This window comes from Lissotriton vulgaris, unplaced genomic scaffold, assembly GCF_964263255.1.
Source record: "Lissotriton vulgaris unplaced genomic scaffold, aLisVul1.2 SCAFFOLD_1550, whole genome shotgun sequence".
NCBI classification, from domain to species: Eukaryota; Metazoa; Chordata; class Amphibia; order Caudata; family Salamandridae; genus Lissotriton; species Lissotriton vulgaris.
This window is the reverse complement of record NW_028244604.1, coordinates 410301-436817: the sequence shown is the minus strand read 5'-3', so window position 1 is coordinate 436817 and position 26517 is coordinate 410301. Positions and strand designations below refer to the sequence as shown.

The window sequence follows — 26517 nt, the reverse complement described above, 5'->3', positions numbered from 1 at the left end:
GAGAGCTGAGCGCTTAACTAGAACCCAAAATAATTCCCACTTCTCTCAAGAGATGGCAAAACATATGCAGCTTCGGAAAACTGGAGGACAAAAACGTGTGATCAACTTTGGCTGATCACCTGGACCCTGCCAGCGCCCGGATACCCTCACGGATGACAAGCTGCGCTCTACAAATCGATTGACTGATTAATGATTATTGGACAGAAAAGCTGGTGAGAAATAGGCTCTGCATAATTGCAAAGCCAGTTCTTTATTAAACAACTCACTCTTCCCGTCAACAGGGGATTAAAAAGTTCACCGGAATGTCAAAATGCAAAAAATGGACGGTCACAAAACCATAATGGTCATTAATATTTCATCGCGTGCAAGAGGTATTCCATGTAAGAATGGATCAAACGGGGGACAACCTATGCAGAAACAGAAGCTGTGCATCAGTACATGTGTACAAACATTAGACAACAAAGAGTCATCAAATCAAGTATGACTATGGGAGAACAGCTTCGACAGCCTTTCCTCGACTAGAGTTTCACAATGCAAAGGTGGAAATAATTGCGGACGATGCAAAAACTTTCAAACCTATAGAGCGACCCATTGAGAGTGACAAATAACATGTATATTTATGAATGAATAAATAACTAACAGGACAATTGAAATTCAACTTGAAAAATACAGGAAAGCGCCTGGTTACACCACCGGTGTGTCTCTGTGCTAGAAACGCTCTCAGTAAGGCAGTGGACACAGTCTAAGCGAGAAACTAGAGGCATTTCCCAGTAGGTGTCTACTAATGCTGGATAGCTGTGTATTGAGGGCACGTTTCTCCTGCAAATTAGAAAAGGCCTGGTTGAGAATGGAGATGCGTTTTTTTTTTCTTTACGGAGATTTATATAACGCGAACTTGACCGGGTATCAGGTATCAGAGCGCTTTACATAGCACCAGTTGCGTTACATGAAGACACACGTTCATTATTTTTTTAGGCACGGGAAGATTCAGTGATTTGCCCAGAATCACAGGTTGTTCAGCGGCATTGCCGAGACTCGAACCGGGTTCTTCAGATTCGAGGTCGACCGCCCTAGCCAACTCCTCCCCCAGTAATTGAAATATTATGCCCTTAGCTGAATGGCTGAGCTCTGTCCACGAGGTAAATAAAACATGTAAAATCATCTCACTTTAGAAATAGAAGGGCTGAGAAGCCAATGGGGGCTGCCCCAAAGCCTCCTTCTGTGTGTGTTGTGTGCGGACATGAGGTACACCGTTGAAACTATCAGCAGCCAGTCCTAAAAAGAGGAGACCTCAGCCTGGCGGTTCGGCGTAGGCTGCAGCGTATCCTTCATTTATTAAGTAATCCATGCTTGTTTTCAAGGCGAGAAAGGGTTCCTACCGACCCGGTGCGCGCCGCAGGCTGGCTCCCGGCTCCTAAAGGGATGTGAGTCAGTAAGTGTCCTCCTAGGCCGAGTGAAAGGGGGAGGGGGAGTTTTAGCTCCCAGACCTAGTGAATCACTCTGCTCCGCAGGATGAAGATACAGTGATGTGGGAACAAGCATCAGATCAAGAGACACGCATAGGTCAAGATAGAAGCAGCAGTGCTTAATTTCAGCCGGTGGGGGGCACCAACGCTTATATATTCTCATCGAGGAGAATCACACAAAGGAGGAAGAGAAACCACGTCACAAAGGATCCTGCAATTGTGAGCTAAAGGGGCAGAGTGTCTGGAAGAGAATTAAAGGGAACTCCTTGTGTGCATTGAAGCCTGCACAGCCTGGTACTCGGCGCGCTGACATTGACTCGCGTCGGCCGCGCGCTTCCGAGCAGAGTTCTGGGCTCCAGTATTCATTCATTTACAAATGAAGCACCGAGAAGCGGGAAGTGGCTCGCACTGACTGACAGCCGGCAGGTACTTTACTGATGTGCATTGAGGCCAACCACAAACAGAGGGGCCCAAAATCTGCAAAAATGAGCTCTGAAGGACATTTCAAAAGTGTCTCCTAAGTGTCACACAAATCTTTAAAGTGCGGCGTTCAAAGCCACTTCCACGCGCGATGCGACCGTCCCCAGGCTTCCAGCAGCCCTGGTACCTCGATGACTGCCCACAGGGCACGCATGCCATTCAATGGGCCTTATATTGTAATGTCACTTGTCTGAACACGTGACTCCTTCCGCTGCACGGTCAATGAAGAGGACGTGGCTTTGATTTGGGGCGTGCGTGCACTGGAGAATGCAGGGGCTCTAGCAGGGAAATGCGGGACCCCTGGGGGCGCTGCACTGCATGCCTGGACAGGGCACCCCACCAAGTGAAACACCTGGCTGGGTCCCTTCAAACACACACCAGCACACAGTGTGCTCCTGGTCACCTCCATAGAGCTGTTATCACTTTGACCCCCACAGCTTCTGAGTTCCGAACTGTTTGAGATTGGAGATATCGGACTTACACCTGCTGATTTTTCTTTGCCACCACACTTGGAAAAGCGGAGCACAGGAGCTTGGAAACAAACCAGGTGTTTCCCCAGAGATAAACGTTGAATGCTCGTGCCATCCCGCACTTTTACACTGGTGAGTGGTGAAACACGTCAACAACCTATAGAGACGAAAGCATGGTTGCTGCATAAAGATTCCACCACACTCGGTTGCCGGGCTCTGTTTGCAAGCTCCTCGACTTTCAGTATTTCCTGAATAGGCGCTAGAATCCCCAGAGCATGGGTACAACGCACTTGGAAAAGCCTGTTAGTTTGTGTCCTGCTTTTCACACACTGGTGCACTTCTGACTTGGTGCGGCTATGGTGCATTAGTGCACAGTGAAAAGAGGGAAAGTCTATTTTTGAAATAGTTGGCAGAATTGGCGCGAACCTTCCCAAAGAGGAGATGATTCGGTGGTTTCGTCACCACCGCTTTCCAGGCACACGGCTTCTAGCCGGCTTTCTGTCACTGTGAGACGTCTGTGTCCTGTGAAGACTGATGAATATTTTGAGGAAACACCGTCCGGCGAGGGGCTAAAGTATGAATAAGATTCCTGGTCGGTCGGTCCATAACCACAGGTCACAAATAAGGAATATTTTCACAACACTAAATAATCGATAAGAGATATGTTTGCAGTTTCGTGAAAATAATTACATAAGATTAATGTGGCCCCTTCTCGAGCTCTCACAAGTCACATCCTGGAAGGCAGTAGCGCTTAGAGTGCGAACCAAGGCGCACTTGTGCACAGATGAGCTGCTGGTGCATGAATATTGCTCGTGTGTGGTATTACCTGAGTGGAACGCAGGAACTAAATTCACACTTACACCGTCGCTGGACAGCGTTTCCGTTAAATATTCACTAGTCTCCATGGGACACTATGGCCTCCTAGCGGCAGAAAGCGGCTAGAAGCCTTGTGCCTGGAAAGAGATGGTGACCCAGCCATTCTAGACTCGAAGTCCCCACCCTGGGAAGGTTCCCGCCAACTCCAACTTAACCCTGACAACTACTTCAAGAATGGACTGCATCAAAAATCTTTCAAAACTCACCCAGAGAGCGCACTGGAGCCTCGAAGAAAAGTCTCTCGGCGCTGCAGAAAGGATAGCGCCAACAATGGTAATGAAAGCCCTGCAGGGAGCTAGCTCTCCTGGGCAGTCAGCCCTGGGGTAGCAGCCAGCTGACAAGACGTCACCGCCGGGTAGAGTGATGGGAGTTTGACAGACCAGGCCTGGAGCCAGGGCTCACCACGGCAGAGGGCCGGTCCAACTCGATCAAGCACTGCCAATCACGTGCAATAATCTATCAATGCGTTTCAGGCGCCCTCCCGCCCGCTCTGAATGCGTGTCAAGTAAATCTGTGTGGGGGGGGGGGCGGATGGGGAGGGCGCTGACAGCTGGGGGCAAAGCCGGTGAAGTGAGACAGAAGCAGGGACCCATTAGACATCACACAGGGGGCGGAGGCAATAAGACACGGAGAAGGAGCAGGAGGCAGACCTCATTAGACGAGGGCGACAACAAAGGCAAACATAGAGTCCAGCTCACAGGCGCCGGAGACATGGAGAGCGTGAGAGGCAGCGGGAGGGGGCGGGAACGGGGCCAGAGACACGGAGAGCGGGAGAGGGGGTGGGAACGGGCAAAAAAAAAAAAAAAAAGCACTCACCTGGACTTCTTCCGGGTGCCGTCAATGCAGGACCAGATTCGGGGGCGTTCCCGAGAACAGGCTTTCGGCTGACGTCGCCAAAAGCCAAAAATTCTCGGGAACGCCCCCGAATCTGGTCCTGCATTGACGGACAAACGTGTCTTCCAATGGCTAGCCTCCATTTATGGAGCTAGCCAATTGGAGAGTGGGGCGGGTCCCTGTTCCCCACTCTAACTCATAAGGTTTTTAGCGCATGCGCACAAAGTGCGCATCGCTAGTCAAAACCTAAAAATTGTTGCAGAGTTGCAGAGAAGAAGAAACAGCTGGGCAAGAACCAGAAGCAGCAGCATCACCATCTAAGGTATGCCAAGTCAAAGAGATAACAGCGCCCTTGATAAGTTGCAACACACAAGAACACACACACACACATTCTGATGCAGACTGCACATTTATGGTGAAATTGTACATTTTGTAGAGACCACATTTACGAATTTATATGTGGCAATGAAGAAGCTTATGAAAACTTACATTTTATATACATTTTTTGTTCAATCCATGTTTGAAAATGTCTTTTTCCCTTTAAGCAGGTTTATGTTAGAGATTTGATTCGACTACCATTACACTTATTTTCAAAATAAAATGTAAAGAAAAAGTTCAAAATAAAAGTTCACGCCCGTCAAAACCTCTATATTCAGGTTAAAGCCTCATTTTGGTTTAACAGAGTCCAGAGCCTGCTCTGCATGATTGAATAATATGTAAAGCAGACATAGAGGTTAGGTGGACTTGGCTCTGTAGGGGCCTAAAGAGCACTTCCATTGCTCATTGATCCTAACAGAAGTCCCAGTCCAGCAGGTAAGGAAGACAGGGGATTGGGGTGACAGATATGTGTACAAAGGCCCCACCTTGCATTGTTAGCAACTGGCAATGGGTTATTATCATGCTGTGTAGGGACGGAGGTGAGTGGAATGGGTGAAGGTCTTTGTCAAAGTAGCCCCTGGCCACAGTTCACAGCAGAAAGCTGCTTGTCGGAGGCACTAAGGACAGGGGGACTGGGTCTTAGTGCGGCAGAAGGTCAGGGCCATTGCGCATTACCTGCTGTTCATCGGCTGAAAGTGATTGAAAGCACCGCTGCGCCCACTGCTCACTGTACATGTGTGAGCAGCAGTCACTAACAACAGGAGACTTGGCACAGGTGTAGGTTTACTGCTGTCCAACATACGACAAACATACAATATGTGTCACTGTTGTCAAGGGGTTTTCAAGGATACGTTTCACACTTGTCATTAGTAAGATACTTTAATACCCCTTTTATGCACAAGGCTGGTTTTAGATAGGTGCTAGGCATATTGTTTAACCTTTAATAAGACTGCATTTGATTCTTAAATAAGTTACCTTTGGGATAGGCTTCATCAAAATGACTCCACATTTCTTTGTGACTGCCTGCTTAGTCTTCAGGAAATGGTCAACAAGCAAAGGTATCGTGGAAAATGCTTCCCCTTCCAAGCGGTACATGTTCTGCAATTCAAGCAGTATAGCAAAAATAAATAAAAGTTTACAAACTTTCCTTGTCCCTAATCCTTATATGAAACACATTCAATGGATTACAACTGTGCACATGGCCAAACTGAGTCTGAGACCCAAAACCTGTAACAAAAGATGACACGTTAACAGAAACAATAACGTATCATTAAAAAAAACCTTGCAAACTGTGTTATACAATTCCAAACCCTGGCCAATACTTATGTGACTCGTATGAATATGGGTGCGAAAATGTGTTACTATTAAATACTAACCCTGGGCGAAGCACTACGCTACGCTCGCGTAGTTTGCGCACTGCGCGAGTAGTTTGTGCACTGCGCGAGCTGCACGTAGCACAGTGCGAACACGCGTAGTGCAGCGTAGTGTAGTGCAGCGGTAATTTTTTGCTTGTTCGCGGTCCTCAACGTCATGTTCGCGACCGCGAGCAAGCATGACATCCCGGAGAGATTCTCAACGCGGGGCGGTCAGGTTTCTCATTACGAGTGGTTGCGCATGCTCGCGACCGCTCGCAATGAGAAACTACCAGTTCGCGTTGAGAAAGCTGCAGCTCGAGTAAAAATCTACTCGAGCAGCAGAAAACTACAGCTCGCACTGTGCAAGATGCCATTTTCATTGATTGCACAGTGCCGGATGCTTGTCTGCACTGTGCAATCATTGAAAACGCATCTTGCACAGTGCGAACATGCTACTACGCAGCTCGCGTAGTGCTACGTGAAGTTCACGTAGTGCGAAGTGCACTTCGGGTAGGTTCGCGTAGCGCTACTTCACGAACTACGCCCACCCTTATTGAAATACTAGGCCATTCACTAAAAAAGTGGTCATTTGCATAGACATTGTCAGATCTAATCAAGTTTTTCGTAGATAGGGTAAATCGAGAGCTGCACAGTTTAGACCTTGGAAATAATGCTCATGGAACTTAATCGCTAATAGAATCATGAAGAGTGGATGCATGTACATGTTCGATTGTATGTTCACACGCAGAAGGCTTCAAAACTCATATTTAGTGAGAAATATGTCACAGTTGTGAATTATCTTTCATTAAGTATGGAAATCTCTTAATTTCTGTGAATTACACGATAGGGGAAATGGAAAGCCAAGGTTAGTTACTCAGTCTTCAAGCACAAGAATACTTATGATTAAATGCAATCCCCCATACAATTGTCCTTATTTTAAACAACAACCAACCTTAGAAAAGTAAGCAAACCCTAAATAGGCTGTGCAATAAGTCAATAAGTTGTCCAACTTTAGCTCAACAATGAACAAAACAAATGGAAACCCCACTTTCCTGCAGACAAAATATGTTTTTAAATTCTATTTTTTAAGCAAGTACATACAATACTTAACAAAATAGTAAATAATGACCAACGATTTACATTTCTTAGTTTAGTCTCTACACAACTTTCACAGATAAATATATAGATTCATGTACCTTATAACGGAGCAGTAAAAACAGTCTACATTTGATATTTGTTTCTATAAAAGACTCCTAGAGCAAATTAGCAAACTTGGATGAGAAAAACCCCCTCAGCATACAACACAATGAAAGCCGACCATACAATGTCATATCTCTGGTAAAGGATCATTTCATTCTTGCTAGGCAAAATTAAGACAAAAATCTAGCCATCTACTTGTTGTAGGTAAGAACATCCAGATCCTTTGTGCATTAACCATTATTTATGGCAATGTTAAAGCTATTAGATTATTCTGTATAATAGTGGAGCTCATGTTGGGGGTCCATCTAATCTGAATTTTCCCTTAGCAATAACAATACACATATTACCACACAAAATCCCCATCAATGAATCTGCACTTATAATCGAACCACATTTACATTAGTCTTCTTCTGTAATCTCTACTTCCTTATACGGGCGTAACTTTCAACCAGTAGGTGCCAGTAAAGTATTTTCTTAATTATTTTGCATATATCTAGAGTGTTGAATGTAAAAAGAAAAAATGATGGACAGAATGCTGAACAATATCAAACATTGACCCTAGTACAGAGACCTGGGCCTATATCTATCGTGTTTTTGCTCACCATGCCTTTCCAGTTTAAAACCAGCCATATACAAATCGGTATTAACCCTGTTCCTGTGCTACTGGATTCAAGCTAGACTGGCTGATGAGGGGTGATAGATTGAAACAGGCTACAGGATGCTTGTTTCTGGTCCAGGAGGACCTGGCTTGGCAGTTCTGGCTGGACTATTCCCATGAGGAGCAGGGCCAAGACTGATTTTCATATGGCTGGGTCAAAGCTGGGGTGGCATGGTGAGCAAAATAATGATGAATTTAAACCAGATCTTTTGACTGGAGGTGAATGTTTGATTTGTTCCGTATTCCATCCATCATTTGTGTGTCTTTTGCTATCCCTTGAGTGTCAGCAGCTCCACATAAAATTGTAGATAGACTGTATTAGAAAAGATCAAACTATTATGTTACTCTTTCTGTCTATTACACCTGATACTTAAGCGTCAAGGACTCAACATCCATTTTCATACCAATCCAAAAATGTCCAACTTTCAGAATTCCAGAAGAATATTTTCTTGTTCATTTTAATATCACAGTTGCCCCAAATGGAGGTATCAGGGTGGTACGAGTGTGTTTTTCCAAACATGTTAATCAAATGCTCTTTCCAGTTTTTAAGGCATGCATTATAGATGGCTTTGCTCCTGTTGGCTTTGTATCATTTGGCCAAAGATACCAACAAACCTAAGGAGGCAAGGTTTTAGTTCCAATCAGGATGACCGAAACCAATGAGCTGAGACATTTTTTTAAATTTGAAAAATCAGGCCACTGGTGTTTTTAAGAGGGATATACATCGGTGTTCTAGCCTTTCTTGTCCAGAAAAAAAAATACCTTAACATTTTATCAACTGATATTATAGGTTTGCCTAAAAGTGACAATAGTAGAATTTGAATGTATATAAAAACACATGCTGTGTCATGATTTTAAGGATATTAACCCCCTCAGTATGAAATTCAGTGATTTCCAATTCCTTCAGTCCACCTGAACCAGTAACAACATTACCATGATTTTGAATTGCACTAATTGGCAAATGTATTTGAACTCCGAAATATTTTAGCCCTTCCCTTGGTCCTTTAAATTACATTTTGCCAACTGTTCTTTACAAATAAGTATTATAATCAGGAGGACTTCACGTGTAGTTATTTTTCAAATATAGGCAGGTAAAACCAATATATTGACTTAACAACCTAAATAAAGCATCACAAGATTTATGAAAGAATGAAATAGAATTTGAGGAGCGCCCTAATACCCAAAGGTGTCTTGGCGCTAAACTCATAAGAAGATAGTCAACTGAAATTGAGGATGGTTGTGCGAAAAATAGTTACTGTTTGAAAAGCCAAGTTTTAAGAGCTTTCCTGAAGGTTAGTGTTACAATCCAAAAGAAGTCCCGAGGTAGCCATGAAGTAGGTTATAAGTAGAAGGTTTATTAGGCTTTGCTACAGGTTTAGATAGCAAGTAGAAGATATGAAGTTCAGCCCCACCACGTGCATCATCCTTGCTGCTCAGCCCACACACTCCAACTGTCTCTCTCTCTCAACCACACCAGGCACTCCAGCATTCCACTTTCTCATTAAGCAGTCCAACATTCCACACACAACACATTCATACTGGCTGAGCAGCAGGGAACAGGCAACTAAGGGAAATAATGCATTATGAGAATTTAAGTCACAACACATTTCAGATCATTTTCCTTTTTCAGTGCAAGAACTCCTTCCTCCCCACTGAACTTTTTTGAATTTGGGTACAGCCAGGTTGCTGAATGGAGTGATCAGGGAGGAATGTACCAGCAGACACTTTGCTTAAAATATTCTGGCCCCTTCTCGTGAAGTGCCCTAACGGCAATGCAGAGAACCTTAAAATCAATGCACTGGGAAGCCAATGAAGGTTAGTCAGGAAAGAAAAGATATTCAGGATGAAAATACCCAGAAGTAATCGGGAAGCTGCATTTTGCAGAATCTGCAGTTTTCTAAAAAATTTCTTCTTGAAGTTAACAAATAAGGCGTTGCAATAATCAATCTTGAAGAGACTATCAGGCTCTAAAATCAATAATGCCAAGTCCTAAGTAAACAATAACGACTTACCCCTAGATGCATCAAGCACCCGTTCTGCGAATCCCAAATAGCGAAACATAATGAATCGTTATTTAGAATTCGCAGAATGGAATGCATCATCAAAATCGCTAAATATCTGCGATTCGCAACTGCCCGCAATTGACAAATGCGAATCTGAAAAAATCCCAACAAAATCGCACAGTCGGCTGTTTCCAACCCCCAAGTTGCGATTTTGTAATTACCGAAATCGCTATTAGCGATCTCGCAGATTGCGAGATCGCAAAAACATGAAGTCGCAACTTGAGCACAATGATGACATCACTACCAGGAAGTAGCCTGCTCAATGCATCATTTGGATCATAGAGCTGGATACAGGAGGAGGCAGAGCACTGAGCTCCAAGAGACACACCCTGTAGTACCAATACAGGATTGAACAAAATACCACAATGTCCCAGGAAGCTGCAGGACAAAGTGAAAAACCCAGGCAGCGCAAAATAAAATGTAGCGAAAAAGAACTGGGGTACCTGATAGAAGGTGTCAGCAGGGACCACGACCAACTGTTTGGGAAGCTGTCCCGGAAGGTGCCCGAGACTACCAAGAGGTGCATCTGGGTGAGCATCAAGGCTAAGGTGAACGCAGTGGGAGTCACGCACAGGTCCATTGATGACTTAAAAAAGAGGTGGTACAACCTCAGAGGTCGTGCCAAGGAGCGCATTGCTGAGAGACTGGGGGACAGACTGGCTAAGGGAGGAGGACACTCCACAGTCCCTGAAAACACACCCATGGAAGACCTAGTGGAGGACACCATCCACCCTGCAGCCTGCGTGGGTGTCATTCGGCTGGACACCTCCTGCGCCACACACCACTCTCAAGGTAAGAGCCATGCTACTGCGACCCCGTACCCTAACAATGCCCATGCCCCCAGTGCTATCCATATTTGTAACCCCAGTAATCCAGTCCCTGCTCCTCCCAAACCCCCAAATGCATTGTGGAACTTGTAGTGTGTCAATGTGCCCTGATAGCCACACACAGTCAGAATAGTCAAGTAACACAGAACCGTAAAGCCAGTCAGGGAATGCAGACATCAAGCAATAGCGAGCCTGCATGCATGTTACTACATCCCAGGTGCCTGAATCATATCATTAATCATGCACTCATCTACATCACAGGTGCTGCTGATGGCGACATGTCTGACAGTGAGATTCTCCACATTGCGGAGACACCTGAAGAGACGGAGGGGGAGAGCCAGCCAGCACCTGCACCTGAACCTGCAACTGCACCTGCACCTGCAACTGCACCTGCACCTGCACCGAGACCCAGGGCCACAACAGAAGCTACAGGTGGAGCACAACCTCACCACTCGGCACGCATGGCAGTGGAGCAGATCCCACCCCCACCCAGGAGGCAGACACCACTCCCAGCAAGTGTGCGGGCCCACAACAGCAGCAGGTTAAGGCAGCAACGCTCTGTGCACACCACAGCAGACATGGAGCAACATGCACACAACATAGGCCTGGGCATTGAGGCTCAGATGCTTGCTGTGCACCGTAAACAGGCGCAGCACATGGCAGCAATGCAGCTGCAGCTATATAAAACTGCACACAACATTAGTCTCCTCACTGAGAGTGTGCAGGAACTGACCACAGCGGTGAAGGAGAGCAACCAGCTGATGGTAGCGCAGCAGGACATCACCCGCAGACGTCACAGGCAGCTTTTCACACGGCTATCTGCCTACACACGCTCCAATCACCTGATTTGGAATGCCACTTCCCAGCTGTCGCGCAGATCATTGGCCATGCAAATCCAGATGGTCCAATGCTGTGCTGATATTGCAAGGGCCCTGGAGCAGGTCACCAACACTGTGGAGCACCAACAGGCAGCAGACCATGGCAATGCAAGGGGGGGATGATGCCAGCGAAGGTACATCTAGCCTCAGCAGCCTGTCTGTGCCGGTGCAAACAGAAAGGCGGCGCAGTTCCCGGGCCAACATTGCATCCCGACAAAACCTGCCTGACGTGGAGGGTGAGAGGCGACAGGGTGCGTCAGGCAGGAGACGCTAGTTACTTGACATTTCCGGCAGTGCCGTGGTGAGGTAACCATGCACGCCAGCTCAGATTAAATGAAGTTGGATGCCTGAATACAGTACCCCTATTCTTTGCTGATGTAAGCACATGGAGAGCTTGTGAATTAAACAAAGGCTTTATTTTGAAAACAATTCTTCCTCATGTCAATCATTGATGTGGCTTGCATGAGTGCAGTGTTGTGTGAGGGGTATGGATGCACTAGAAATAGTTCTGTGTGATGTTGGCATGGCGCCTGTGACCTTCAGCAGGATTCTCCCCATGTACATGATGCACATGTGCAAGGGGCAGGTCGTCCCCCTACGACTCACTACCAGACACCTCAATAGGTATCCTCCGCTTGGTGGCAATATTGTGCAGCATAGCGCACACGGCAACGATGCGGCAGCAAATCTCGGGTCGGTATTTGAGGGCCCCGCCAGTCTTGTGGAGGATGCGGAATCGACTCTTTAACATGCCAAATGTTCGCTCTTTCACATTTCTGGTGTGTATCTGCGCAGCATTGTACCTCCGTTCCTGTGGTGTTGCTGGGTTGAGGTATGGGGTGAGGAGGTATTCACGGAGGGCGTAGGCGCTGCCACCTGAAATGAGGAGCAGAGGGTCAGTGCCTGTTATGCGCGGCAAATTGGTCTTGACATACTGTATGTGGGCATGTGTACTTACCTAGGAGATGTCCCTCGCCAAATTCACCCCTGACCAAGCGGGTGTGTATGCCGCTGTGCCGGAAGATAAACGATTCATTCGTGCTCCCTGTGCCACAATATCTGTAATGATGGTCTTCGCATTGCAGACCATCTGAATGTTGAGGGAGTGGTGTGACTTGCGGTTCCGGTACATGTATTCGGTCTCTGCGGATGGACAGATGTGAATGTGGGTGCAGTCGATGCAGCAATTACATGGGGGAAATGGGCGGTGTGATAGAAGTCCAGTTTAGTTTGCATTAAGTCCTGTTGGGTTGTTGGGAAGGTGATTTAGTGATGTATCTGGCTCAGCATGGCGTCCAGGAAACTCTGTAGGCAGGTGACAGTGTACTCTGGGATATACCCACTGCATATGCAACTATCCCCTGGAAGCTGCCGGAGGCCAGAAGGTGCAGGCAGCACAGGACCTGGCCATGGGTGGGCACGGCATTGGTCCTCCGTGTTGGGTGCTGCATCAGGGGGTCAAGGTCTCTGATGAACTTCTTAATCATTGCCCCATTGAGCCTGTATTTGGAGTAGATCTCCTCTTCACTCTGTCCCAGTAGTGTAATGCGCAGCCGGAAGATGCGCTCCTGGATCCTACGTCGGTTCTGAGCTGCAGCCTGGAGCCTCAGCTGCCTTGCCACGATGTAGAGACCTGCCATTGTGACTTTCCTCATGCTCCTACTGAGTCTACTTAAGTGTGTTTGATTTACCCAACACCTGTTTGTTGTTTGCAAAATATTTTTTTGTTGTTGCCAATTTGACTTCATGGTTACCACCTGGTTTTGCTTCTCCTTAAATTGCGACTCGTATTTAGCGATTTATGGTATTTTCGCTATGTGCGATTGATGATGAATGGGAATCGCGATTTATTTGCGAATTCGCTATTTGGCTGCGAATTCGCAAATGATTTCGCTAAATATGTGGGAAATCACTTTTAAGGAAGCGCAATGGGGGTTTCCTAATGGTTTAGCGATTCTTTGTTTTGCGATTTCGCAATTTGCTGCGTTTGTACTTGATGCATTGTGGAAGTGGGAATTGCAATCGCAATCGCTGTTTCGCAGCGATTGCGATTGCTATTTAGCTTGATGCATCTATGCTTAGTTCCTAAAATGAAAACAGACCATGTTTAAAAAAAAAACGAAAACTTTATATGAGAAAGCTGCCTTCTTACACCGAAAAATACATTTTTAAAAAACTTTCACAAAGGGTAAGAAATACTCATTGGAGACTCCTCCCCGTTAGTAATCGGTAAAATATTTTAATGTTTTGCGACTGGGAGTAACATTGACACATCCCATTGTGAAATGCTATTTGAAATGGATGCCCAAAACACACTCATTCCAAATAGCAATTCAGTACGTAGTCGCTAATCCAAATTGCGATTCGGTGATGTGCTATCAAATCGCAATTCGGGTTTGGTAATACTGAAAGGTTGTTTTGTGGTCACAAAGAGACCCGCTGTCTGTTTTTCTTGTTCTTGATAGCATTCAAATTAAGACAGCAAGGCACCCTCACCCCAATCTAACTCTCTGAAGAATAATAGGATCCCGGAGGAACCACAGGAGCCTGGAATAATGCATTTCTGATCGTCATTAAGAGGGATGCAGTTGACATTAGCGTGAAGTTTTGTCCAATGGGCTGATGACTTTGTGCCTGGAGAACTCTTATTATTTAAAACCACCTCTACATTTATTTATGTGTAGCCAGCTATATCAAAGCTGCATTGGAAAACAATTTCCCAATTTACAGTGCTGTCCAAAATGTCTAGTTTAACGTATAATGTCACTCATAATGAGATTTAAAAAATGCTACTTCGAGGGCTCTAGCATCTATTGTTTATATATTTCATTCATGTAAATTACACTAATGAAAAAGTACGGCACAAATGCGACCACTGCAGAGCATTGTCCAGTTAATGGTTAGTAGCGCTGATAAGTAGGGAAATGAAAGAACTATGTGGGAGAACCATCAATTTTGGTGATTACTCAGCTTTTTACGGGGTAGTTAAGAGATTCTCTTGATTACAGGAAATGAACATACGATGTAGTGATGGGCCTTGCAGGGCCCTGGGTCATTCTCAGAACAACAGAGAACTATCCTGAAAATAGACTGACAATCGGAAGCAGTGCTGCGAGTTTTCAAATGTAATAGGAAAGCAACCTATATTATACATCACTTCGCTGTTATTTTTCGAAAAAGTAACATTTTTAGATCCTAATAGATAATGCAAAATATCTATCTGCAATGTTAACAATACAATAGGAGATCAAAAAGGCTACGAAAGCTAAGAAACCAATCGAATAGTTATCAATGTTGGTTAATCGGAGTGCGCCCAAAATAAGTGTTTCAAAGGGAAAATCCTTGTAGAAAAAACTAGAGTTTAACATCTATTAAAGAATGTAATATGTTTCGAACAAGTACTGTAACACTCTTCTAATGACATCCAAATAGAGTGAGACTTGTATACAGAGTTGTTAAATTATTAAAAGCCAACAAACACCTGGCAGTTATTAATATTGTTTTATTGTAGTGCTTTGGAGTTACAGATCTGTGGACCTTTCATATCTGAGAACACAGGGTGGTCTCTTGAAGGTCTATGTACCTTCTTCCAGGTGGCACACAGATACTCCAACTGCATGCAGTAAAATACTCTGAAATAATGCCTCTTAGCAAAATAGATCCTAATTAGAAGTTCTTTTTAAGAAGGAGTTCTTCTTCACCAGTAGTAGATGTACATTTGTAATACTTACATCCGTACATTGAATGAGGAAGTGTCTTTTACCCTCAAAAGACCTGCCACTATATCAAAAAAAGCAGCTTTGTAATATGTCTTTAAGTGGGGTAACGCTAACCCTCCCTGATCTATTGAGATTTGTACCGCCGAGAGCTTAATTCTAGGAGTTTTATTGCCCCAGATAAATCCTCTTAACATTGTTTCTAATTCTTTGAAAAAAGACAGATTAATTTTTATCGGTACATTAGTAAACAAAAATATAAGTAAAGGCAGAACTGACATTTTAACCATTGACACCCTACCATTCACTGACAATGGTAGCAAAAGCCATTTATCTAACAGGTGCTTGATTATATTTTTCATTCTGATGTAGTTTAGGTCAAAAAGCCTATCATACTCTGCAGTTACAAAAATACCCAGATATCTTATTGGGTCTCTTCTTGCAGCTTGGACTTGCAAGAAATTAGGGAGAAATCCTATATCTGTATTTAAAGCAAGGACTTCAGTTTTTTTTAGCATTTATCTTATATTCCCCGATCTTTTCATAGGCTTTAAACTCTTTCAGTAAGTTCTCAACTACCTTCTTTTCAGGAGCAAGATAAAGGATAATGTCGTCGGCAAATAGTTTTAATTTAGACATGCCGATGATGGGGGGCACGATAGCTGCATTATCCCTAATCCTTGCCACCAAGGGCTCAATAAAAAAGGTAAAAAGCAAGGGAGATAAGGGACAGCTCTGCCTGGTGCCCCTGGTTACATTCATCCTCCCGGCCTATTTCGCATTAATTATTACCTGAGCAGATGCTCCAGTATATATATTATGTAGCATCTTAACTATTTGCGCCAGGAATCCAAATTGGCCGAGAGAATAGAATAGGGCTTCCCAATTCACCAAGTCGAATGCCTTTTCGGCATCGACCATTAAAATGCAAGCTGGCACAGAATTGGCATTCAGATAGTCCAATGCCTGAATTAGATATTCCGTATTTGTGGCCATATAACGTCCTGCAATAAACCCAGTCTGATCATAATGGATTACTTCCTGTGCTGCCAGAACAAATCTTTCTGCCCATATCTTCATAAAATTTTTATAATCAGAGATCAAAAGGCTGATTGGCCTGTATGAATTTACATCATCCTTATTTTTATCTTTTTTTATAAAGCATATAATTGTCGATTCTTTGAAAACCCCAGGAACGTGGCCCCCTACTTTAATATGGTTAAATAATTTTGTTAGAGGTTGTTCTAGTTCTGCAAGAAATACTTTATAAAATTCAATAGGGTACCCATCCTGGCCACAGGCCTTTGCCCCAGCAGTTGCCTTGACACTTGTACGAATTTCTGAAACAGTTAATTCACTACCTATTTGAGTCTTCTGAAATTGTGAGATTTTAGGAATCTCTATATTCGCAAAATACTCGTGAATCTTTTCTTCCTCTACCTGGTAGTTTGTGGAATAAATTCTCTTAAAGTGGTCCAGGAAAATCCCGGAGATCTTCTCACTTTCTACCTCTTCAATCCCACTCAGAGGGTCCTGAATTTTCAGTATATGAGAAGATTCCTGATTTTTTCTTACAGAGTTGGCTAGTAATTTCCCAACCAACTGACTGGCTTCGTAAATTTTCTGCTGAAAAGTTTTTGAGCTATTTATTTCTTCGAGAATAAAAAAATCCCTAAAGCATGCTTTTGCTTGTTCCAATTGGTTTGGCTGAGACCGAAGCTGTAATAAATACTGCTCCTCGACAGCAGATTGTAATTTAGCTATTTTTAGTTTCATTTCCTTCGCCTGGGCGCTTGTAAAAGCAATTATCTTGCCCCGTGCTGCTGCTTTAAACCCGCCCCAGACTGAGAAGGGTTCAGCTGAATCTTCTGTTATTTCAAAATATTCCACAATCCATGATCTAAATCCTGATACCCAGGTTTGGTCTTGAGGCAAAGTACGATCCAGCTGCCATCTTGGGCGCTCCCTATCGACCCCTCCCAAAACAAGATCCAATTCGATTCTGCCATGATCGGAAAAAGGATTGCATCCAATCAGATTATTTGAGATCTGCAGAGATGGTTAGTAGCGCTGAGAAGTAGGGAAATGAAGGAACTATGTGGGAGAACAATCCATTTTGGTGATTACTCAGTTTTTTACGGGGTAGTTAAGAGATTCTCTTGATTACAGGAAATGAACATACGTTGTAGTGATGGGCCTTGCAGGACCCTGGGCCATTCTCAGAACAACAGAGAACTATCCTGAAAATAGACTGACAATCAGAAGCAGTGCTGCGAGTTTTCAAATGTAACAGGAAAGCAGCCTATATTATACATCACTTCACTGTTATTTTTCGAAAAAGTAACATTTTTAGATCCTAATAGATAATGCAAAACATCTATCTGCAATGTTAACAATACAATAGGGGATCAAAAATGCTACGAAAGCTAAGAAACAAATCGAAAAGTTATCAATGTTGGTTAATCGGAGTGCGCCCAAAATAAGTGTTTCAAGGGGAAGACCCTTGTAGAAAAAACTAGAGTTTAACATCTATTGAGGAATGTAATATGTTTCGAACAAGTACTGTAACACTCTTCTGATGACATCTAAATAGAGTGAGACTTGTATACAGAGTTGTTAAATGATTTAAAGCCAACAAACACACCTGGCAGTTATTAATATTGTTTTATTGTAGTGCTTTGGAGTTACAGATCTGTGGACCTTTCATATCTGGGAACACAGGTGGTCTCTTGAAGGTCTATGTACCTTCTCCCAGGTGGCACACAGATACTCCAACTGCATGCAGTAAAATACTCTGAAATGATGCCGCTTAGCAAAATAGATCCTAATTAGCAGTTCTTTTTAAGAAGGAGTTCTTCTTCACCAGTAGTAGATGTACATTTGTAATACTTACATCCGTACATTGAATGAGGAAGTGTCTTAACTGTCCTTCCCACAGCACAGAGAGAACATACTCCTGTGTGCCATGTCTTTCTCGGACTAGGAATTCCCCGCTGTTCGACAGAAGTTCATTGACCTCCGAGCGAGGGATGGCACCATGGTACCAGTCTTGCTGCCAGAGAGGCTTCTGAGAGTCAGGAATTAGTAGCACCGGTGGCGGAAGCTGCAAATCACAAAGCGTAGAGGTAAGAAATGCATTTAAAGAAAGAGGTAATGAACAACAGTAATCTCAGGACATTTTAATATTGATTACTCGCAAAGACATTACAATGCATCTTAAAGAAATCAGGGAATATATATGTAAATTCCAGATCAGTCTTATAGTCTTCAACAGGGTTAGCAATTAAATACTCTGAAGAATATTGCCAATATGCGTGTCTATCTAAAAATAATATTCTAGGCATAGCATGATTTTACAGGATGATATGTGTCGCCACCTCCCCAGTCTCGGTACATGTAAATGATTACGGCACATACGGAGCTTGGTATTACAGATCTTTCCTCAGTGTGTCACTGCTAACTTCTAAATCATGAATTCTTTAATCGCACTCGAACACTTTCATCAATGTTCTATGGAGTCCGTCAGGAACTACAAGGTTCCTGTCATCTCTGACTCATAAGACACTACATCTCTCCCCTTTGTTAAATAAAAAGTACAAATATTACATATATACATCTCAACTCTTCAATAAGTCATTGCGGAGCTCGAACCAATCACCCAGATCTTGTTCTATGAGGCTTTGAAAAGATAAGAGAAGTATCCATAACTGGTACTGGTGATACAGAGACAGGTGCAGTCATCGGGCTCTCAAAAGTCTCAACTGAAATAGCCTCATATCTGACATCTGGAGTTGTGGAATGAGGAGGTAGATGCTTGAAATGTGAAGAATATTGTGTAATTGTCTTTCTAGGACAATGAGCAGTCACCATGTGTCCCTTACTAGTCACAACTTTGAATGAGTCTGCATCAAATAGAGCATCAGACTAGCACTTTCTGACTCAATCTCCTTCTGTAAATACAGTGTTCGTAGCACATGAGCGTGTCGACTGATAAGAATGAAGAGCAGAATTAAGAGCTGATTTCAAGGTTTTCTAGTGCAGCTTGCTGAACAGTGTCCTTGAGGGTGTTCATAAAACGCTCAACAATGCCATCTGCTTGTGACCAAAGAGGTGTGCTTTTCTCATGCTTGACATTTAGATGAGTAAAAAAGTCTTTAAATTCTTGCCTGTTGAAAGGTGGGTCGGTGTCGGACTTCAACATCGTAGAAATTCCCCATGTTGCAAAAATACCATCTAGCCTCTCAATGACTTTTTCCAGAGTTATCGATGAGAGCACTTCTATCAAGAGAATTCGAGAATACTCATCAATAACTACCATTAGATTATGTCAATTTTCAGAGTCCAAAGAAGTCAACAGCGATTCCCTCTCACGCATGCTTTGGAAGATCATGTTCAATGGATTCAATGGACACTTTGTTTTGGTAGATAAGCAGTTGCACAAAAGACAGGCCTTTAAATCAAATTTCAACTCATGCATCAAGAAGAGGACACCAGTCCTTGAGAGCTCTCCTAGTGGGGACAATTACGCAATGTCCTTCTGTGCCACTTCAATGACTTGCTGTCTCAGACTTTCTGGTATGACAGTTCTCAAACCTCGTAAAACAATACCTTCTTGAGTAACAAAGTTCATCTTTCACATTTTTGAATTACTGATATTCACTGTCATTTGTAAGAGGTGGAGTGTGCTGTAACCTGAATTGATATGCATTCATGTCTCTGAATATTAACATATCATTATCTGTGCTCGTGGTAGTAACAATTTTGTTCCAATGATATTGCAGCAGGTGTACTGGACTTTACAATTAAATTTATGTTGGCACCATTCAACAATGTTATCATATCAGCGATGTATGGCCCTGGAGGTCGTTTTCTTTCAATTGCCTTGTTAGCTTGATGCTTATCAATACAGATGCGTACAGCTCCTTCACTGTTCTTTTTGGGCTACTATGAGTAAAACCCATGTTGTTGGACCAGTATATTGAGTAACAATATCATGTTTTAGTAAGGTCTCAAGCTCTTCTTGTCAACAGCTTCCTGTAAATGAAGTGCAATTCAAGAATGTCTTTGAGCAACATGACCAACATCCTCATTAATATGCAGCTGCACTTTAATTTTTACATTAAATTTTTTTTAACGTTTTCCTAATCCATGAAAAAAATTATGGAACCTGACTTACTATTTTGTGATGAGCATTCATGCTGTAGTTTACAGATAACAGTCCCATTTCAGCATCCATATTGATACTGAGTAAATAGGCACCTAATGCAGTACCTTGAAGTACGTGAAAGGGTGCTTGTACTTTGGTCTTTTTGTGCTTCGTCGTTGCTACAAATGAACCTTGCCTTTTTAAGGGTGTCAATGCAGCTTATGTGTACACTTTAATCTTCGACAGTGTGAAACAGGGTAGTGAAGACAGTTAATTGTACTTCCCCTCAGGCATGATGTTTTTCAATTCACCACGGTCTACAATGAACGGTATGGAACAGCCATTTTCCTTTAGTTCGATTTTAGGACAATGTCTGAATGACTTTTGTGAGTTTATTTGTCGACTTTTCTTTGACATACATTTTTCCTTGCCTGCAGCCAATCCAACTTGCACGTGTTTCCCTGAGGTAAACATCGACTTCGCACATTTATCTTCTTCACACCCTCTTGACAATGACGTTGAAGAACTTTTAGACAAAGTTTGATATGACGATCAACTTCATTTGGTGTCGACTTGCCACAGCGGATGTTGCCGTTTGACCTTGTGGCATGAGTAGAATGTAGATTCTGGAGCGTTCAGGCTTCCATTTTGTTTTCTTGGCGTGACACACTTTGTTTTTCCTTTGCCTTTCAAACTGTTCTATAATGATTCTCTTTCCCACAGCCCCTGCAAACTTGTGCATAGGTGGGAAATTTACATTCATGTGGAAATTAAAATCCCAGACTCCACTGCATCCAATCTGTACGCTGCTCTCATGTTGGCCTGAGCGCTCTAGATTTGCACTTCCAGGAAGACTGGGAGCCTGTGCCTGCTCTCTTCAACCAAGCAATGTAGCTGGGATTGGAGAGAGCTTCAATGCACATGTTGGTTTGGCTCCTGAGACAGCCGGCCAAACCGTTATGCACACTGATCACAGTGTACTACCACTTCTCCAGTGCCTGCCATCACCCATGACCCCGTCCCCAAAGACTCAGCAAAAAAGACAAAAGAAAATGATAATAAAACCTGTTTATTATCGTTTTATTTTTCCTTTTCTGCCGTTTTGAGGCAGTTGGTAGAGGGGCGACACTCTTTCGCCATTGCGGAAGGGCCACGCCTAAAGCCTTTCAACAAATTCATTTATCGTTTCACCAGCTTTCTGTCTTTCCTGGTTGAAATGATCAACGTTCGGCATTTGATTAAAATTATTGTTTAGCACTATTTTGATTTGAATGTAAGAGACTTTGGCAGCAGGTGATATTTTCTTTATTACTTCTTTCACTCCTTCACCTGCAAGATTTTTGAGATATGTGATAGTTTTTCTATCATCTGCTTTGTTCAGTGTATCGATGAAATCATCAAAAGTTTCTATCCAGGCAGTCCATCTGGTGCCAATATTCTGCTTCTTGGCGGTATTTAAAGGAGGCCGTGGATTTAAGATGCGCTATTTAGTTTGTAATGCCCGCTCTCTGGTCATGTGATACGGTTTTTATCTTTGGTGTAGTGTAACAGCTTTGATAATTGCACAGGGTCTACACCATTCTCACCTCTTTACATTGTACATGATTTCTCTGCATTTATTTGCTTCTACTCACAGCGTTCTCTTGCACCTGGCTGTCGTAACTCATTGCACTTTCCGTACCATGTTGTTGCTGCTATTAGCGTTTCTATGTATCTGGTTGTCTCTGCTTGAGCATTATCGTTTAGTATGACTTCTAGCTCAGTGTTGCATTGTGGTGCAGAACCTACTTCATGGCTTTATCAGCAGGTTTCCAGCCAAAGATAAATAAACATCTCTGAGAGGTCTTCAATCTCTTTGAAAGTTTCGCACTGGCTGGAGTGTCGCTTTGACTCCACATTATCCAGACGTCAATCTTCACATCAGCAAAGGCATGTGTGGCCCACATTAGCAGTTCCTGGACCATGCAAACTCTCTAGGAAAGCCATGTTGATTCTTCGGGTTACGCATCCCCTATCTTGTCACCAAATGTCGCGTTCTCCCCAGCTTCGGTACATGTAAACTATTACGCCACGGATGTAGCTTTGTAATAGACGTTTTTAATTCCTCAGTGTGTAACCGCTAACTCAAAATTCTAAATCATGAATTCTATCCCCATACCTAAACACTCACATCACGGTTCTATGGAGCCCGTCAGAAAATAAAAGGGTCCGGTCATCTCTAACTCACAAGATAGTTCATCGTGCACTTGCATTCACCCCACCGCCCGTTTAGCCATTCTAGAACCTCACATTTGCAGAGGGCCATAATTCATTTAATTTAAAGGAGTTTGTAGAGCGCCTGGTGACGCCTCCCGGCGTGTCCCCGCGCTGTGGAGAGAGTGTGAAATAGTGTAGAGGAACCAATCACAAGGTAAAGAGGCAAGTTTTCAACTTCTTCCTAAACATAGTTTCATTATTCTCCATCCTAATATCCAAAGGAAGAAGGTTCCACTTCCTAGCAGCTTCTTCATGCGTCTTCTAACTTCAAATTTCTGCTCTTACACACCATCCAACACATACACACATACAGATATTTCTAACACCACACAACCTCATCTTTAACCACTTTACCACGTGAAACCTACACCCCTCACAACCCACCATTAACACACCACCTGCCACATTCTTGCTCTGCTACTATATTCTTCCTGGGCATAGTAGACGTCTTAAAACCCAGCAACTAAATTAGAGATTAAGGGCCAGATGTAGGTGGCCGTTTCAGGCCATTTACCGAGCGGTAACGGACGATTTTGGCCGTTACCGATCGGTAAATGGGTGACAGGTATGTAGGGGGCATTATTTTACCGAATCGGTAAAGTTACCGATTAGGTAATTTTACCGATTCGGTAAAATAAAAATTCGGTAATTTTACCGATTTGTAGGTGGGACTCTTCAGAGTCCCAGAGGCCTTACGGAATCGGTATTTTACCATCAAATCCAATTTGATGCTAAAATACCGATTCAGGTGTGCATGCACCTATGCCATGTGACAGGCAGACCTCATTATTTTGTATGCTACTTTCTAATTATGAATTGTTTCAATTGTCCTTGTCCTGGCCACCGAAACGCGCGTCGACAAAATACTCATACATTTCTTATAGAGAGCTTATATGTGTTTTTTATGAATTATTGTTACTTTGTATAATCTTTTCTTAAATAATTTGTTTTATAAGTTGTCATTTGTAACTCGTTGTACCACAATTGCTTGGTTGACATGCTTTTTAACTTTATAATTTTATTTGTGCTTATTTGAATTGTGTTTAATAAAATTTGCTTTTAACTGGAAGTGGGTTGTCCTTGTCCTGCCACTATTACGTGGGCAATCTTCTTACTACTGCCTAGGTTGTTACCTTCGTTGACGTTGTTGTTGTCATCAAGTTTGAAGTTGAGTATGATATAGTGTCTGGAGCCGACCACTAGAGGAGCGATGAATTCAGTGATGTAGTTTGAGAATATAGATTGAGGTCCTGGGGGTCTGTGGTCGAGGGTGCCTCTGAAGGTTGTCTTGGCATCGGTTTGGAGCTGGAAGTTAAGGGGTTCTATGATTGGTGTGGTGCAATCATCTGTGAGGGTGCAGCAGAAGATTTCCCTGTGGATGATTGCGATGCCTCCTCTGTGTTTGTTGGCGCAGTCTTTCTGTATCATCTTGTAGCCATCGGGCATTGCGGTGGCGATGTTAGGTGTTGAAGAGGGGGGTCCAGCCACATCTCGGTGATAAAGATCACGTTGGGGCGAAGGTGGTTGTGGTGTCCCAGATTTATGTGGCGTGTCTGCATGAGGACAGGACGTTGATCAGAATCACTGGAGCTCTTTTGAGGTGTTCATGGTTTCTTGGGTGGGTGTGGTGAGGGTTCCTGTATGGGCAGTGGGTCCTGAATTGCAGGTGAAACAACAGCTGCAGCATGTGAAACGTTGTTCCGTGCATCTATGGTTGTTGTTGTGGGTAGTCGGAGGGCCAGGGTTCCTGGCACTGGGTGCAGTGTAGGTGTGGACAGGCACAGGCAGGCTTGACTTTGGCATGCCGGCAGTGTAGCCATGCTGCAGCCTCCATTAAGTAAGTCCTTGGGAGGGAGGAATGCTATACAGGTGGAAAACCGGAGAAGAGAGAAAAAATGCGGGAAAAGTACCCAGCGAGGTAGTGGCAAAACAGTCAAGCAAAAGAAAGGCATGCAAACAGTATGGCTAAAACATAAAACAGTGGCTAGAAGATAAAATGCAATGGGTAAGACTTAAAAACACAATGGGTAAGACATAAAGTGAAGGCTCGCTGGGAACAGTACAAGCGGCTATATTGTAGAATAAAGGCTACGAGGGAAGCCTTGCAATGCAGACACACAGGCTAACTAAACAGGAAATGAAAGGCAGTCTTGTTAGGCAAACTCGGGCAGGCACATCAGGGTAATGGCAGCGGAGGATCTGTGTCGAAAGGGTTGGGTCTTAGCGACTCGACAGGATGCAGAAGTAGACCTGGGGAGACTGTTGGGAAAGCTGGCACAGGACCTGCTCAATGGGTTGCGCTGCGGCCTCCATTAAGTAGGTCCTGGGGAGGGAGGGGTGCTTGGTGGTGGGAAGCAGAAGTCGGGAGGAGAGAGAAAAATAGCAGTAAAAAGCCGCTGGCGATGCAGCAACAAAACAGTCAGGCAAAACACAGGCAGGCACATAGAATGGCTAGAACACAAAACACAGTGGCTAGAAAATAAAATACAATTGCTTAGACTTAAAAATGCAATGCTTAAGAGAAAATGACGGCTAGCTGGTAACAGTACAAGTGGCAATATTGTAGAATAAAGGCTATTAGGGCATACATGTAAGACAGACAGACATGCAGAGCATAGCGACTCAGAAGGAGACCCGGGGAGACTGCAGGGAGAGCTGGCACAGGACCTAAATTGCATTTATTTTTATCTGTAGGCCATTGGCCTTTCATGAACAAAAATACACAGATATATATATGTCTACCTATCTGTAGGTTGCATAATGTCTCATCGTATCGGTCATGAGTAATGTATATGGTGGATATTGACCATTACAATATGGAGCTCGCAGTTGTTGGGAGGGATATAGTCCTCTGTCTATGCTCATTATGGGGCGTAACCCTTACACGATTCGAATGCTGACCGAGATAAATGTACCTGGTTGTGCGTGTGGACACACACACTGATGAAGGCAAATCGCCGAAACGCGTCTGTGGTGCAGCTTGTAATCAATAAATTAACTCTGTGAGAAGGAACCTTCCGAGTGCTGTTATCATTCCTGGGGATCTGCCGGGATTTGACGAGCCCAATATATATATATATATATATATATATATCTATATATATATATATATATATATATATATATATATATATCCTTGTAAACTCTGCATCCAGCGTACTTCGTACCACAGAATAACGTACCACCACGCAGTAGGTAAATATTTCAGGAAGATTTATTCTCTCTTATCACGGCTCTTCTCTGGCATGACGCGTTTCGGTTAACAAGTAACCTTGATCACATGGCGACCATGCAGTAACCTTCCACATTAAATACTTGTTTTTTTCAACTATTCTCACCACGTGGTGCTAAAAAGTGAAGACAATGCATTTTTTCTCTTTTTTCATGTATGCCATCTAACATTCACGTTATTTATGTAATCTTAACGGTTTCATTCTTTTATAGTCACTGTATAGATAAGCATTATTTTATAAATGTGCAAAGATCATGCCATAAATATTAAATAAATAAGAAATATGTGCAATACAATTACATGACATTTTACAATATTTAACAACTCTAAAATTAATTGCATTTTAGAATTTAAATATAGCAGCATAAATGCTTAAAAATCGATCCACTGTTGTGCAATATTATGCATTGGTTCGTGTTAAAATTCTTAAAGAAATAAAACTTTAGAATTTAAAACATATATCGGCATAAATGCCTGTAAACCCAATAATGTGCAATATTACGCAGTCACAGTACATAAAGGAAATTCCTCTTTTTACATGTGCAAAACAATGCCTTGTAATGACTATCCTTAAAAAGCCGATAATTTGACATTTTGCATACTAAGTTCTTTACAAATTTCTATGGTTAATAGTCCGAGCCCGGGCATAAAACCAAATATGTTATCTGCATTGTCTAAAAAA

General features: G+C 43.2%; 1 protein-coding gene across 2 annotated transcripts in view; it reads right to left on the bottom strand.

Moving 5' to 3' along the window:
- The window catches only part of FES (FES proto-oncogene, tyrosine kinase), a 481567-nt gene that overhangs the window by 92876 nt on the left and 362174 nt on the right, over nt 1-26517 (bottom strand). For both annotated transcript variants that reach the window (XM_086948863.1, XM_086948864.1), the window contains 2 exons: nt 18095-18304; nt 5480-5602 (listed from right to left, as the gene is read on the bottom strand). In XM_086948863.1, the coding sequence (XP_086804989.1) occupies nt 5480-5602; nt 18095-18304 (333 nt within the window). The remainder of the gene's footprint in view (nt 1-5479; nt 5603-18094; nt 18305-26517) is intronic.